The 17503-nt window shown below is 38.2% G+C and overlaps 1 protein-coding gene and 1 long non-coding RNA gene across 7 annotated transcripts in view; one reads left to right on the forward strand and one right to left on the reverse strand.

The window, feature by feature from the left end:
- The window catches only part of wnk4a (WNK lysine deficient protein kinase 4a), a 128656-nt gene that overhangs the window by 15508 nt on the left and 95645 nt on the right, over positions 1-17503 (reverse strand). For all 6 annotated transcript variants that reach the window (XR_015503768.1, XR_015503767.1, XM_087275646.1 and 3 more), the window contains 4 exons: positions 11315-11488; positions 5922-5970; positions 5722-5832; positions 32-753 (listed from right to left, as the gene is read on the reverse strand). Coding sequence is in view for 4 of the 6 variants with exons in the window: in XM_087275646.1 (XP_087131772.1) it covers positions 32-753; positions 5722-5832; positions 5922-5970; positions 11315-11488 (1056 nt within the window). In the remaining 2 variants the exon portion in view is untranslated. The remainder of the gene's footprint in view (positions 1-31; positions 754-5721; positions 5833-5921; positions 5971-11314; positions 11489-17503) is intronic.
- LOC147834373 (uncharacterized) lies at positions 11486-16346 on the forward strand. Its single transcript, XR_015503806.1, has 4 exons — positions 11486-12749; positions 12840-13074; positions 13320-14519; positions 16147-16346. It is a non-coding gene; the product is annotated as an uncharacterized LOC147834373 (long non-coding RNA).

The following is a 17503-nucleotide window of genomic DNA, read 5'->3' on the forward strand; positions in this document are numbered from 1 at the left end:
GAAGAGATTAAATACACAAAGCGCGTCTTACCCTGCTGTCAGGACTCGCTCGGGGTGAAGACGAGCGTCCCGATGATGATCCAGGACTGCTCCGATGCTCCAGTAGGAGCCTGGAGGAAGCAGATCTGAAGTCCGGAGGATTATCCTGACAGGTTTCCTTGGCAAACATCGCTCCTTCCCGTGCTGACGCTTCCTGCTGGACTGATCTGGAGACACCCGTGGCAGGAGCTGAAGATGCTCTACTTGGAGGCGACATTGGAGAATCTCGAAACTGGGAGTCTACAGTCTGGTAATACTCCTGAGATGGAGGATACTGGGGTGCAAACATGGCAGGATAACCCGGCTGGAAACCCGGCATGGTTTGCGCGAGGTTCTGCGGGGGCATGAAGGAATGCGCCATGCTCATCGCCATAGACAAGACATTAGCCAGAGAAAACAGAGGCTGTGTGTGCGGCGGCCACATGCCTGGAGCCGGAGACATCATGTTGATGTCTGGAGGAATATCGGAGCTCAGCGGACTGGGGGACACAGGGGTGGAGGAGAGGGTGTATGCGGGACTGCTGTGGACGCGGGATAGAGGAGTGTGCGCTGGTTTTGGGGAGCCCGGGTGAGGAGGGTAGGGGAAGGGGAAGTGTGTGCCGGCGGGTATATAAGAGGGAATGTATTGCTGCATGTGAGGTAGATTGGAGTGAGGCATTCTGGGATCAGGAGGGTAGACTGAGGATGGCAGGATGTGATGAGGGTGATGAGAACCTGCCAGAGGGGGGAAATGAGAAAGAGAATTAGTACACTGTCAAAAGCTTTACAACTTAATGTATTAAAATGGACCTACAATGCAAAAATCACTTTTATAAGGTGTTTAAACACAGTTGTGTGGCAATTGTGTGTGGATATAACCACCTTCTAAAGGTAAAAATTTATTAGTTTTATTTTTTATAATCACACTTGATAAAAACAGTCTGCAGAAACACTTTGATTGACATTCTCCCTTTGTACGTGTCAGAGGGGGAAAGCCCCGCCCACTAGTGACCATCTCTCCCTCATTAGCATAGGACGTTAGTCTAGTTCTTGAATCTGCCACTATGCTGACCCACAGGTATTTATAGCTCCGCCCTCTTTTGAAAAGAGCACAATCTCATTTAAATTTAAAGCGACAGTCAATAAAATGCCACAATTACAATTAAAACCTGAAAGGGGCAGTATCAGAGAGTTATAAAACATTCTTTGTGGGGTATGTTAAGCTGAAACATGCCTATTATTCAATTATTATTTGATTATTAGCACTTATTAGGTATGATCTCATTTTACAACTCTAGTCCTACCCAACTGAACCCTATTACTACCTTACTAATCTAATAATAAGCAGCTTATTAGTAAATTATTTAGCTACAGTATAAGTAGGGATGCACCGATACCCCTTTTTTACAAACCGATACGAGTAAGAGTATTTTAATTTGTGTACTCGCCGATACCGAGTACCGATACGTTTCAATGAAGTTTATTTGTTTTTGGGGTTTTTGCCTGTAGCAAGGATGAACGCAAAAATCTTTTAACAGAAGGCTGTTCCAAGCCAAAAAAAATATACACAATAGGGATGGGCGATACAGAATATTTTAATTCAATACGATACCGATACTTTTTGTTAAAATTTTTGCCATATCGATACCACTTAATAAAATAAATCATGTACATTATCATTACATGTAAAATATACATAAACGACCATTTTACATATACACACTGCATACACATACATACTGCATAAACACACACTGCACAGATACACACACACACACACACACACTTATATTTATTCACCTAATGGTAATGAGACAGAAAGAGAGAGCTGATTTATTATTCTGATTTATTATTTTATTTATTTATTTTTGTATTTAATTATTACTATACTATATATTATAATACTATACTATTATTTGCTGTGTTTAATATATATATATATATTTATAAACATTTACATACATACATACATATATATATATATATATATATATATATATATATATATATATATATATATATATATATATGTGTGTGTGTGTGTGTGTGTGTGTGTGTGTGTGTGTGTGTGTGTGTGTGTGTGTGTGTGTGTGCGTGTGTGTTTGTTCTTTTTAATGTAAGCTTTACAAATGCTTTAACAAAACATTTGTAACATTTGTCACGCCAATAAAGCACTTATTGAATTGAACCCTACAAATCTAGACCTTATCTATTAATGATTAAGCAATTTAAAGGACTAGTTATCCTGACATGCATCCACGACTTTACACAGTACACAAAGTGTGTGCAGTGTACCTTATGGAGTCACTCTCTTGGCATTGCATATTGGGAACGCATAAAACCCTGTTATGCGTGATTACATGGACATCGGAAAAATAAGACCTGCGCAAAGATATTTAATACCTAGAACAGCGAATTTAAGACATTTTAAGGCCTAAAATTTCGATTTTTAAATTTTAGACTTTTTAAGAGTTTAACAAAGTGACTTTTATTGACATTTTAGTAGTTTGAAATAATATAATGTATAAGAAAAGATAATATATAGAGAGATAAGTCTGGAAAATAACAGAAAATGTACTGACAGCAACCCAGACAATATATCACTACTAAAAATGTTAATAAAAGTCACTTTTTCGAAATTTCCAAAGGTTAAAAGTTGTCGGAGGAAATATCAAGCTCCTAATATGCAATTCAAAACCCTAAATAAACAGCAAATAAATACAAAAATACAGAAAAACTACTAAAACTAAATTACACTGCTAATTTATGGATGTTTTTAGAGTGTAGTAGCTGCTGTTTGACTTTTATGCGAGGCTCTGTTGTCCAATCATCTCTCGTTCTGCATCTGTCAATGCTGTGCACATTTCCACCTTTCACAGAGTGCCTTCTCTATGGAAACACAGTCAAACACGCTCTCCAATGGTGCATTACGTCAACAATGAATGATCACGTCTGAATCTTCACACTGATGAAGTGAACGGGCCCAAATCACAAATAAAAACCATCTGCGCAATTCGCTTGTAAAGCTCCCATTGTAACAGAGGCTGAGCGTAATTGCTGTCGACATTACAACAGTGGCTCTTTAAGTATATCTGGGTATTCGTGTTTTTTTTTTTTTTTAAATGAGCATGCAAGATGTATCATGGAGGCATAAGTCCAGAAAACAGGAAAACAAAATGTTCTGTAGCAGAAACAGAAAGGATGTGGTGATGGAGGAGAGAGAGAGAGATAGTCGCTGGCAATGGGCATGATTTGTTGAGCTTTGTTTTTAATTTGTGACAGAAATCTCGGAGTCGGAGGGGATGGGGAAAGTCGAAGAGCTCACAAACACATGTAGGGATAGAAGCTGCACTACTGATGTCGTTATCTGTCACTTTGATTGGGTTGTAAACTGCAAACGTTGCAACCCAGGCTCATTATAGATATGTACCCCTATATACATTTCTGAAGAGCGAAAAAAAGTCCCAGGAGCTATGTTTTTTTGCAGTTTTTTTTTCGTGAATGCACCAGAGGTTGCTGTGTACACTTTTTGGGCTCTATTTTGAAGGTCCATGCGCAGAGCACAAATCGCAGGGCGCAAACGCTTTCAGGGCGTGTCAGGACGCGTTTTTGCTAATTTAAGGACGGGAAATCTGCCTTGGTCTAAAAGGGTTAAGTTTATTTTCTTAATGAGTTATAGGTGTGTTTTGAGAATAGACCAATTAGAAACTCATCTCCCATTCCCTTTAAGAGTCAGCTGCGTCGTGCCAAGAGCGCATTCGCTATTTACAGGATGCAAAGTAAGTGAAATTAGCATTTCACAAGCAAACAGTTAACAGTTGACAGTTTTTTTAACAGAAAACTGTTAAACAGAGCATCTACTGCGTGAGAATGAAAGATAAATGATCTACTTTCACTTTCGCTCTTGGATAGGGAAACCTTTACGCACAGACATCAATTAGTCAATAAATAAATACTTTTGTTTGTTAAGCGCAAATATTCATTTCAAAACTATTTCTAAATTCAGTTCTAATTTCCAGCAAACGAATAAATGAACAATAATAGCAAAATGTGCTCAAAAACCTGAGTTATATCCTAAAACACATGCTGTGCCCCATATGGTCTAAAACCTGACAGGTGGGCAAATCTAAGCTTGTTTTTAATAAAACAAATATAAATATGGATATAATAAATACTACTGCTAATAATAATAACATTATACAAAAGCAAATTGTTATGAATGAACTGAAAAAGCCTCCCGAGATGAAGAAGACATAAAAGCAGTGATTTTTCATATTTATGTAGGCTAGAAATTAATATGTTTTGTAATATTTTAATCCTTTATATTTATGTCCTATATCTATTTTATTATATCCTATATATATCCTTAATATTTACATTTTTTCATATGTAAAGATATTTGCCTATTGCTCTCTTGTGTGTATTAAGCAGTGTGTAAGCGAGGCGCAACTCTGCGCCAGAGTTTAGACCGGGTTTGTTTTGGTCTAATGAAAAATCTATTTTAGTTTCTCAAAATAGCAACGCGCCAGTGGTCCGCCTCAGAACGCCTTCCTTTTTAGACTAGAACGCCTATGAGCGCACAAATGAGCGCTAATGCATTTGCTGTTTAAACAGCGTAGCGCAACGCCTCAAAACGACTCTTGCACCAAGCTGAAACTACCAAAAGACTACTGCGCCACGTCTTGCGCCAGGTGTATGATAGGGCCCTTAGAGTTCTCAAATTTCTCTTGCGAGTGCCATTCATGCCTGCTGTTCTCATGTAAATCCGCCAGAGGCCGCTGTCGATTTGCTCACCAACACCTACCCACCCCCTTCCCTAAACCCAACCGACAGTGTTTTCAAAAGCAATCCAGAAAAAAAAAAGTTCTCGCCTGATTTTTACAATGTTTTCAGATCTTACCACATTCTCACCCTGTTATTTACTTGTTTATTTTATTTTTTGCCATTTGTTTTTGTTTTATCTGCTTTCTGGAACCGTTATTCACCAGACTCGAAACCCGTTGTTGCGGTCAACTCCGCCAAAGTACAGTAAGCGGCGAACCATTGGGTAAACTGGTAACAGCAGAGAAGCAGTCCACACGGAGGTAATCATAAGCAGGCCAGCTTCTCTCACAGATATGTGTGAGGAGGACATTGAGATTGACAGCAATGTACACGACGGCCTCTGGTGGATTTACAAGAAACTGCACGTATGAGAAAACGTGCCCCAGTAAGGTATTTGAGATTGTGAAAAATGTACACAGCGCCCTCTAGTGGATTTGTGAAAACAAAAACTGAAGCAGACATATATTTTGCAGTGACAAATGCAGCCCTGGGTACATATCTCCAATGGGTTGCATAATACGGTGTCGGCATTGTTGTATTTGTATGTGAATTCTTTTATATTTAAAGCAATAAATCTATAACTTTAATCTATCTTTATCACTACGGTTATAATTGTTGTGTATTAAATTAAAGAAACATTATCAACCATAATGACAGACAGCTTTTTTTTGAGTCTGCTGAACTGTCAATGCAGCTTTCAGCCTTTGAATACAGAATTCACAAAACAAGATGCCATCAGCTAAAGCAATCACCCAGAGTCCCTTGAGTCGGACGGAAACTGTGGTATACAGTGTATGTTGAAGGCGGCGATGACATTTTAAGAGCAGCCCACTCACAGGACTGAAGCCAGACAGAAATGCGAGAGAAGTGCTCTCTTACCTGGAGCGTTATGGAAAGACTGCGAGCGTAAGAGTGGACGTGTGGATGAGGTAACGTCTCCAGCGGCTCCCAGAGGAGAAGCCCTGGCCCCGGAGCCCAGACCCAACTCCGCTGAAAACCACATGCGTACGTGTGAGGAAGGTGCCGGACTAAAAGAGCGCTTCATGTTGACATCAGTAATACACAATGGTAGAGCTTACCTGGTAGAGAGGAAGAGGAATGAGCTCGAGCCAGACTGTGTAGGTTTGGCTGAAAGAGAGAAAAAAAAAGTTTGTTCATTATTACTGTCAAATATACTGATGAAGACTGATTAATTGACTTTACTGAAAGTGAGTAAACCCATTCACTGTAAAACCAAAGTGAAGTTTGTAAGGCAATTTACTGCATAGCTATTTTTTGAGTTGACTCAACTTTTAACTCAACCTGGGGTGCGTTTCCCAAACAATGACGTAACTCGCGGCTGAACTATCAGTACGATGCATCGTTTGGGAAAAGAACGATGTAGTGACTAGTGTTTCCCAAAACGTAGTTTCTCTGTCGCAGATCCATCGCTTGAACCACGTTAGTTATAACGTAAAACGCACATAATGATGCACTAAACAGGGTGGAGTAACAACTTCTTTAGAGAGGAACCCCATTATTTCTTTGTGCAGATTATATTGTTTTACACGAACACATATTTACATTAAAATCAAATATTGGTTTTGGTAAAAACATGCACTCGCTTTCCATATTAACTGAATTATATGTAATAGAGAGAGCCTATGTTTCCTTTACAAATATTATTGAGAATATGACATGTCCTATTCTAAAACATAAAATCACTTACAAGAGTTAACACGTATTCTAATATCATATAAATCATACGAATAAATAAATAATGTGGCTATTTATTACAAAATAAAATGTAATATTTATTGTGTATTAGGAAATGAAAAAAATCCATGAGGATGATGATGATGATGATAATTAATATTATTATTGAACTTAAATTTGTAAGGCAGCTTACTATATAGCTATTTTTTGAGTTGACTCAACTTTTAACAAAAGTACTGCACTTTACTTGATTAAGGTTGAGTCAACTCAACCTGGGGTGCGTTTCCCAAACATCGACGTAACTCGCGGCTGAACTATCAGTACGATGCATCGTTTGGGAAAAGAAGGATGTAGTGACGAGTGTTTCCCAAAACGTAGTTTCTCTGTCGCAGATCCATCGCTTGAACCACGTTAGTTATAACGTAAAACGCCCATAATGAAGCACTAAACTGGGTGGAGTAACTACTTCTTTAGAGAAGAACCCCATTATTTCTTTGTGCATATTATATTGTTTTACACATACACGCATTTAAAATAAAATCCAGTATTAGTTTTGGTAAAAACATGCACTCGCTTTCCATGTTAATTATTATGAATTATTATTATTAATATTATTGAGAATATGACATGTCCTATTCTAAAACATAAAATCACTTACAAGAGTTAACACGTATTCTAATATCATATAAATCATATGAATAAATAAATAATGAGCCTATTTATTACAAAATAAAATTTAATATTTATTGTGTATTAGGAAATGAAAAAAATCCAAATGTAATAATAATATTAATAATACTAATGATGATCATGAGGATGATGATGATAATTATTATTATTATTGAACTTAAATTTGTAAGGCAGCTTACTCTATAGCTATTTTTTGAGTTGCCTCAACTTTTAACTAAAGTACTGCACTTTGCACTTGAACCACGTTAGTTATAATTAGGCCCACGTGGAATCTGCGCGCAGAATTTCGCCAATTTCTGCAGATTTTTAGCCCATCATTAATTCTGTGTGTTTACTTGAGTAAATATGTGTAAATCTAAATTTATTGAGCTTTTTTTATTAATTTCAGTAATATTATTAACTAATGTGAAAATGTTCATCTGATTTATGTACAATGCAATGTTAAAAAGGTATTACTTTTTATTTCACATATTAAGGTTTCAGTTATGATACTCCCAAAATTCTTAGCAGATATACTAAAAAACGTCCGCAGATTCCGTCTGGCCCTGGTTATAACGTAAAGCGCCCATAATGCCGCACTAAACTGGGTGGATTAACAACTTCTTTAGAGAAGAACCCCATCATTTCTTTGTGCAGATTATATTGTTTTACACAAACACGCATTTAAAATAAAATCCAATGAGGACTTCCGGTTGCGGGCGTGAATGGAGTAGTCGCACCTGTCTCGAGGTCCCTGTGGACTTTTTTTTTCAATCCTTGAAACTTCCACCACTTTATTTATTTGTTTATTACATGTTAAACGCTTAAAATGACTAAAAATGGCATCGAAGTCCAGCAAATATGGGAAAAAAAGGCCCTCCTAAAGACAACGGTACCGCAGCAGTTTAACATGGCGGCCTGAACTAGCCTTCTGGAAGAACATAGAGAGGCCCTGTCTACTGAGTTTAAAGCCGCCTTGATATCTTTGGAAGCGAAACTGGACTCAGTTCAAACAGCGGTGCTGGATCAAGGTACGCCAATTACTTTGCTAGAATCGAATGCCGACCTTCTCAGTGAGTGAATTCTCTCGCTAGAAGCGACCTGTTCTGAGCTAACTGAGAGCTATGCTAAGCTAAAAGCTAAAACGTTGGACTTGGAGGGTCGAAGTCGGCGCAATAACATCAGAATTATCGGAGTGCCAAAATCCGTCGAGGGCCCTCGACCATCTGTGTTTTTCTCGCAGTTCCTGGTGGATGTTATGGGCGAGCAAATCCTATCATCCCCACCGGAGATCGACAGACGCGCTCTTGTGGCCAAACTGAAGCAAGGAGGAAAACCAAGAGCTGTGATAGTTCGCCATCACCGCTATCAGATTAAAGAGGCTGTGATGCGAGAGGCTCGGAAATGAAGGGGCTCGCTATAATATCAGGACAAGCCGATCGCTATCTACGATGACTACAGCCTTGAGGTTGTGGAGCAACCCGTTATGGCAGAACTGTACAATCTGGGTTTCAAACCATCCCTCCTTTTCCCGGCAAGACTAAGAATTAAAATAAAATCCAATAATAGATTTGGTAAATACATGCACTTGCATATTAATTGAGATATATGTAAATGGCACAAATATTATTGCGTTTAAACCTGTTTACCACTTAAAATTGTTGAAGGAAAGATCAAGATCTTATAATGCAACTCAAATAAATAAAAAAAACCTGAATTATAAAACACAAATATTTTTTAACGTACATCCTGCGTCATGCGCTTCAACTATGCTCTTATATCATTAAAATAGTCTGAAATATAGTTACTTACGTAATATTCTAAAATGGCGAAGTCCTTAAACTTAATTAAGAGCACTTTTGGTCTAACGGCTGAAGCTCTCAGCATCTTCAATCTCAGTCAAACACTCATTTTACAAACTATTTATGCCATAAATAACATCTCTGTGCCACTGAAACAGCTCCTACACACACACAAATGCCACTTCTTCAGCATAAACCCCACAGCTGCTGGCTTTATTGGAGGCGAAGCCTGTGGTTTTGGGTACGAGGGTTACATTCTGTCAAAGCCTCGCTCTGCAGAGAAATCGATCGATGTTTGAGACTCAGAAAGATTTGGTTTGGGACGGATGGTTGTAATCATGAGCTGGTCTGGATCCAGCGGACGCCTCTGGAGGGGTGTTACGCAATCCTCAGGGTGTGTGTGGACCGGCATTATAGCATTACAGATCTCAAAGCTACATAAAACAGACATTGTTCTGCTTCTCAGCGCTAATTAAGACATATCTGCAGATCAGTTGAAGGACAGGCTGAAGTGAAACTGAGCTTTTGGACAAAGCCTGTGTTTATTTAATTTTTTTTTTTTTTACAAAGGACAGCTAAAAATAGTGTGATGGTACGTAGAAGTGATAGAAGGTACGTCAGCAGTCCTTAAATCCAAAATGCAATAAATTATTAAAAAAAAAACATAATTAGCGCAATCTCATCTTATTTTCTGCTTAATGGTGCTTTCACACCTAGACAGTCTCGTTTGCCTAGTTAGCATGGGTCGTTTGGCATATGTGAATCCAGCAATCACACTCAGATCCGCAACCAGGCTATGATTATTAATAATATTGGGATTTTAACAATTTAGTTTTAATCAGAAAGTAAGATGAGATTGCGCTAATTTAGATTTTTTTTGTTATTTATTGCCTTTTGAACTTACAGGACTGCTGACGTACCTGATATACGCATTATATGATTAAGTTATTTTCCCTTTTTACTTTATTTGCATAACTTTAATATTGTGGAATTTGGTCCCCACAATATCCAAAATGTTATCGAATATCGATATTTTTCAAGGTATCATATCGAATATCGGTATGTAGCGCACGTACATCAAAATGGTATCGAATATCGTTTTTTTTTTTCAACATATCGTATCAAATATCAGTATGTAGCGCACGTACACCAAAATGGTATCGAATATCGTTTTTTTTTCAACCTATCGTATCGAATATCAGTATGTAGTGCACGTGCACCAAAATGGTTTCAAATATCCAAAATAATATCGAATATCAATATTTTTCAAGGTATCATATCAAATATCAGTGTGTAGTGCACATACACAACAATGGTATCAAATATCCAAAATGGTATCAAATATCGATATTTTTCAAGGTATCGCATTGAATATCGGTATGTAGCGCACATACACCAAAATGGTATCGAATATCCAAAAAAGTATTAAATATCGATATTTTTCAAGGTAACATATCGAATATAGGCATGTAGCGCACGTACACCAAAATGGTATCGAATATCCGAAATGGTAGCATGGGTCGTTTGGCATATGTGAATCCAGCAATCGTGCTCAGATCCGCACCATATCAATCAGTGTGAGACTGTCTGAATGAGGTGGTCTTGGCTCGATTGAAACGAACTCTAGTGCTGATCGATTGTAATGAGAAAGCAAAACGATGCAACAAACTAACGAAACCAGGCTATATCACAGTGTATTATGGATATTTAATAGCCATATATATGGTTATATGAAGAGAGAATGATGAGTAGGGCGGGATGCCATCATTCCTACCGGTAAATGTCAATTTCAATATAAATGTCAATTTCAATTAAAATAACAATGCATGACAGCTGACAAGTAAACCCTGAAACCCTGAGAGTTTACTCGCACTCAACTTGTTTTAATTATTTTGGTCCAATTAGAAACTTTGCTGTATGAAAGCGAACCGCACCAGAAACAAAAGTAAACATTGTAAGAATTGTAAACCCTGTTTGGGAACAAAACAATCGATCTACAGGTGTGAAAGCACCCTAAAACAAAAGTGTTCAAATCTTAATATCATTATTAATAATTCATCTCTCTGCTGGTGCAACTAGTATTTATACAAACCAAAAGCATGGTTATATCATTTTAAATATTTTAATATCAATACATATCAATATATCGATATTTTTGACAACACTAGTTCAATTAAAAAGTTTAAAACCTTTTCTGAAGTTAAGGTTTTAAAATAAAATCAGTTGTTTGCCTTTTGTTTTTACAATCAATCAATAAATATTCATTTTTTTTTTACAAGTGGCCTTTTTTTGACTTGTTTTCCCACCTGAGAAGCGGACAGTGAGTTGACGTTGTTTATATACGAGGGACGGGAGCCTCCATGGCTTTCATGATGACCCAACGACTCCTTCTTCATCATCGACTCTGCTCGTTTTATAATGTCAGCGATGCGGTAGATGAAACCTTCCTTCTCCGACGGCAGGATGAACTCATTATGCACCTTGAGGGAATGAGAAAAACAAACAAATGAAAAAGTGTTGACTTCAGAAAGCCATCCAGTCTGACTGCAAACTCACACATGTGGCGCATGTAAACCAAAATGGTATTGAATATCAATACATTGATGAATAAACTAATACACAGTTAATATCTTAATAATATGCAGGTAATAAGCCAGTAGTTAATAGCATGAATTGTGACCTAAACTAAAGTGTTACCAGATCATTTAACATCCATTGAGTGTAACATTTTTATGGTGTAAAAATATTCACCGATATGGAAATCGATAACCGATAACTCTTTTATTCGGTGGCCAATAGCCAATATTTTGGCTGAAAAATTATGAATATTTATTTAATGATTGTAAAAACAAAAGGCAAAGAACTGATTTTATTGTTAAACTTTAACTTTTTAACGTTTTTAAACTGATTTCGATTTTAAATGAACTAGTCAAAAATATTGATATTTTAATATTTTAAATGATACAATCTTGCTTTTAGTTAGTATCAGTTGCTCTTCTCACCAGCGGGGAGATGAATAATTAATAATAATATTAAGATTTTAACACTTTAGTTTTAATCAGAATGTAAGACGAGATTGGGCTAATTTAGATTTTTTTATTTATTTCCTTTTGGACTTACAGAACTGCTGACGTACCTGATATAAGCATTATATGATTCAGTTCTTTTTCCTTTTTACGTCATTTGCATAACTTTAATATTGTGGAATTTGTTCCCCACGGTATCCAAAATGGTATCGAATATCGGTATTTTTCAAGGTATCGTATTGAATATCGGTATGTAGTGCAGGTACATCAAAATAGTATTGATTATCCTAAAATGTTATTAAATATCGATATTGTTTAAGATATCATATCGAATATCGGTATGTAGCGCACGTACATCAAAATGGTATCGAATATCCAAAATGGTATCAAATATAGTTTTTTTTTTAACGTATCGCATCAAATATCAGTATGTAGCGCACGTACACCAAAATGGTATCGAATATCCAAAATAGTATCGAATATCAATATTTTTCAAGGTAACATCAAATATCGGTATGAAGTGCACATACACCAAAATTGTATCGAATATCCAAAATAGTATTAAATATTGATATTTTTCAAGGTAACATATCGAATATCGGTATGTGGCGCACGTACACCAAAATGGTATCGAATATTCAAAATGGTATCAAATATCGATATTTTTCAAAGTATCGTATTGAATATTGGTATGTAGCGCACATACACCAAAATGGTATCGAATATCCAAAATGATATAAGAATATCGTTTTTTTTCAACGCATCGTATTGAATATCAGTATGTAGTGCACATACACCAAAATAGTATCAAATATCCAAAATAGTATTAAATATCGATATTTTTCAAGGTAACATATCGAATATCGGTAAGTAGCGCACATACACCAAAATGGTATTCAATATCCAAAATGGTATAAGAATATTTTTTTTCAACGTATAGTATCGAATATCAGTATGTAGTACACGTACACCAAAATGGCATCAAATATCCAAAATGGTATTGAATATCAATATTTTTCAAGGTATCATATCAAATATCGGTATGTTGTGCACGTACACAAAAATGGTATCGAATATCCAAAATGGTAGCAAATATCAATTTTTTTTCAACGTATTGTATCGAAAATCAGTATGTAGCGCATGAACAAAAAATGGCATCAAATATTTAAAATAGTATCGAATATCAATATTTTTCAAGGTATCATATCGAATATCAGTATGTAGTACAGGCACACCAAAATGGTATCGAATATACATTTTTTCAATGTATCGTATTGAATATCAGTATGTAGCGCACGTACACCAAAATGGTATCAAGTATCCCAAATGGTATTGAATATTAATATTTTTCAAGGTATCTTATCGAATATCGGTATGTAGCGCACATACACCAAAATGGTATTGAATATCCACAATGGTATCAATATATTTTAAAAGTATGTAGATGACTACACTAAAATGAACTATTCGTTTCTATGGCCAACTTTCTTTTATAGAAATAAATCTATTGGCTTACAGAAAATATGGCTTGAATAAAATTGGTAACACTTCGTTCAATTCTCACTGTTAGCTAGTTGCTTATTAGCATGTGTGTTATTAAGGTATAGCACTTTTAATGTAGAAATGTTGCCAAAAAGTACATTCTAGTTATGGTTTTTCTGAAAAATTGTAGTGAAGCAACTATTCTGACTGCAAACCTGCGCACGTAGTGCACGTACACCATGTAGGAATCAAGGGGGCTCTCTGTGCGATCCAAACTATCCTTTGACTACTTAAAAAGAAACGTGCTTAAATTGAGCAAGTGTGCGCTTGTGGACACTCTTTTAATTCAAGGCAGCTTTAATTAAGTTTGTCCACAAGCTGAGCTTTTACACACCACTAATAGCAGTGGGTGTTCAGCGTTTCGACCAATAACACACCGGGAGCGCCTCGACCCTGCCAGAAGTCTGAGACCAAACAAAAGAGCTTCTGTATGGGAGAAAAAGAGCAGCATGCAGTCATGTAAACCAACACACAAACACACATACACGTGCTCACACACACTTGTACAGCTATCTTTATGGGGACTTCACTTAGACGCACTGAATTCTATACTGTACAGACTGTATATTCTATCCTCTACCTCAATCCAACCCTCTCAAGAAATCTGGCATTATAATTTACTGGTATCGCTATACTTGTGGAGACATTTGGTCTACAGTAATAAAGGTAAACACACACACACGTGCACACACACCCCAATCCTTCACAAACCCACACACTCATATCCCCCAACAACACACACACACACACACACACACACAAACCTACTCAAACACAAACTCCCACAAACCCACACACTCACAAACACACACTCACAAACAAAAACACATACACACACAAAAACCCACAAATAAACACACACACAAATTCACACACTCACAGACTGACACACACAAACACATGCACACACACTCACAGACAAACACAAACAAACAGGCACACAGCCTCACACAAAACACACACTCACGAACAAACACACACACACTTAAACCCAAACACTCACATGCTAAAACACAAACATGCACACGTGCATGCACACACAAACTCACACTTACAGGCGCAAACACTTACAAACACACACAAGCACACACACACACCCTCACAAACACACACACAGACTTACACACAAACACACACTCACGAACAAACACATACACACACAAACCCACACACTTACAAACACACACACACACGCATACTCTTACATACAAACAAACACACAGATTGTCACACTCACAAATAAACACACATAAACCCACACACTCACAAACACCCTCACAACATAAACACACACACACACACACACACACACACACACAAACACACAAACCTACTCAAACACAAACTCACACAAACCCACACACTCACAAACACACACTCACAAACAAAAACACATACACACACAAAAACCCACAAATAAACACACACACAAATTCACACACTCACAGACTGACACACACAAACACATGCACACACACTCACAGACAAACACAAAAAAACACGCACACACCCTCACACAAAACACACACTCAAGAACAAACACACACACACTTAAACCCAAACACTCACATGCTAAAACACAAACATGCACACGTGCATGCACACACAAACACTCACACTTACAGGCGCAAACACTTACAAACACACACAAGCACATGCACACACCCTCACAAACACACACACAGACTTACACACAAACACACACTCACGAACAAACACACACACACTTAAACCCAAACACTCACATGCTAAAACACAAACATGCACACGTGCATGCACACACAAACACTCACACTTACAGGCGCAAACACTTAAAAACACACACAAGCACATGCACACACCCTCACAAACACACACACAGACTTACACACAAACACACACTCACGAACAAACACATATACACTTAAACCCAAACACTCACATGCTAAAACACAAACATGCACACGTGCATGCACACACAAACACTCACACTTACAGGCGCAAACACTTACAAACACACACAAGCACACACACACACCCTCACAAACACACACACAGACTTACACACAAACACACACTCACGAACAAACACATACACACACAAACCCACACACTTACAAACACACACACACACGCATACTCTTACATACAAACAAACACACAGATTGTCACACTCACAAATAAACACACATAAACCCACACACTCACAAACACCCTCACAACATAAACACACACACACACACACACACACACACACACACACACAAACCTACTCAAACAAAAACTCACACAAACCCACACACTCACAAACACACACTCACAAACAAAAACACATACACACACAAAAACCCACAAATAAACACACACACAAATTCACACACTCACAGACTGACACACACAAACACATGCACACACACTCACAGACAAACACAAACAAACACGCACACAGCCTCACACAAAACACACACTCACGAACAAACACACACACACTTAAACATAAACACTCACATGCTAAAACACAAACATGCACACGTGCATGCACACACAAACACTCACACTTACAGGTGCAAACACTTACAAACACACACAAGCACACACACACACCCTCACAAACACACACACAGACTTACACACAAACACACACTCACGAACAAACACACACACACGCATACTCTTACATACAAACAAACACACAGATTGTCACACTCACAAATAAACACAAATAAACCCACACACTCACAAACACCCTCACAACATAAACACACACACACACACACACACAAACACACACTGCAATATAAATGAGACACTCATACAGACAACAAACATCCATCCATCCACTCATTACAATCAGCCTCACATTCCTGTAAATGATTGATCTGTATTCTGTTTACTCACAGACGGCACATTTCTATTGTCGTTTTGATGTTTCAGTCACTGCTCTTCTCCTCTTGCCTCGGAAAACAAGTTGGAAAAGTAATCTTAATCTAAAAGTAGTCAGATTAGGTTACCTAAAATGACACAAATCTGACAAAAGTATTGTCGCCTATCCAAGTTTTTAGAACAACAGATAATAACTCGACTTCTAGTTGATCATTTGGTATCCGTAGTGTTTTAAATGAAAGGCAAAGGCCTCTAGATTATGCTTATTTTACCTAAATAAAATATGATCATGCCTTAATTTTTACCAATTTAAGTAGGACAGCAAGGTCTGACTTTGCTTAGCCAAAAGTCTTGTCACTGAACAGAAATGATCAACCCAAGCTCATTCTGGAAACGTAGCCCCGCGGACGTTTTTTGGAGACCGCGATTTACGTGGCCGGAGGTACGTAAAGGCTGTGCTTGGTTTTTTTCGAGCGAACACTGCGGGGCAGTGTGGCGCCGCTCCGCCCCTCCTCTTCGCGCTCGCCGGCCAACGGCTTGCCTCCGAGTGGAGGGCTTTCCCGATGCAATCAGTTTGTCCGCCTAGCTCACAGCGTTGCATCAGGCGGAGCGGAGGCCCCGGACGAGGAGGAGGAGGAGGAGCCGGCCGCGGTGGAAGACGACCGGGATCGAGTCCGGGGAACAGCAGGTTCCGGAAATCAGGTAAGACGAAAAACGGAATCCGAAAAATAAGGGCGAGAACGCGGCGGGATCCGAAAACGCGGTCGAAATTGAAGACGAGGGCTTTTGCTTTTTTTTTTTTTCAATCCGGCGGCTTTTCGCGTGAGAACGGCGCGGGCGCGAACGCTGCGCGCTCCCGAGAGGCGCCCGAGACGCGAAAAAGCGCGCACATCGGCCTCTCGCGGATCCGCGAAAATAAAAAACGCTCGAATACGTACCTCCCGGGACGTAAATCGCGGTCCGCAGAAACGTCCGCGGGGCTACGTTTCCACAATGAGCCCGGGTTGGAAATGATGTCCAGTATAGAATATAAAGTCCTGCTGCAGTGGAGACAGAGTGAATATT

Source organism: Danio rerio, chromosome 12, assembly GCF_052040795.2.
Source record: "Danio rerio strain M-AB ecotype USA chromosome 12, GRCz13ab, whole genome shotgun sequence".
Taxonomy (NCBI): domain Eukaryota; kingdom Metazoa; phylum Chordata; class Actinopteri; order Cypriniformes; family Danionidae; genus Danio; species Danio rerio.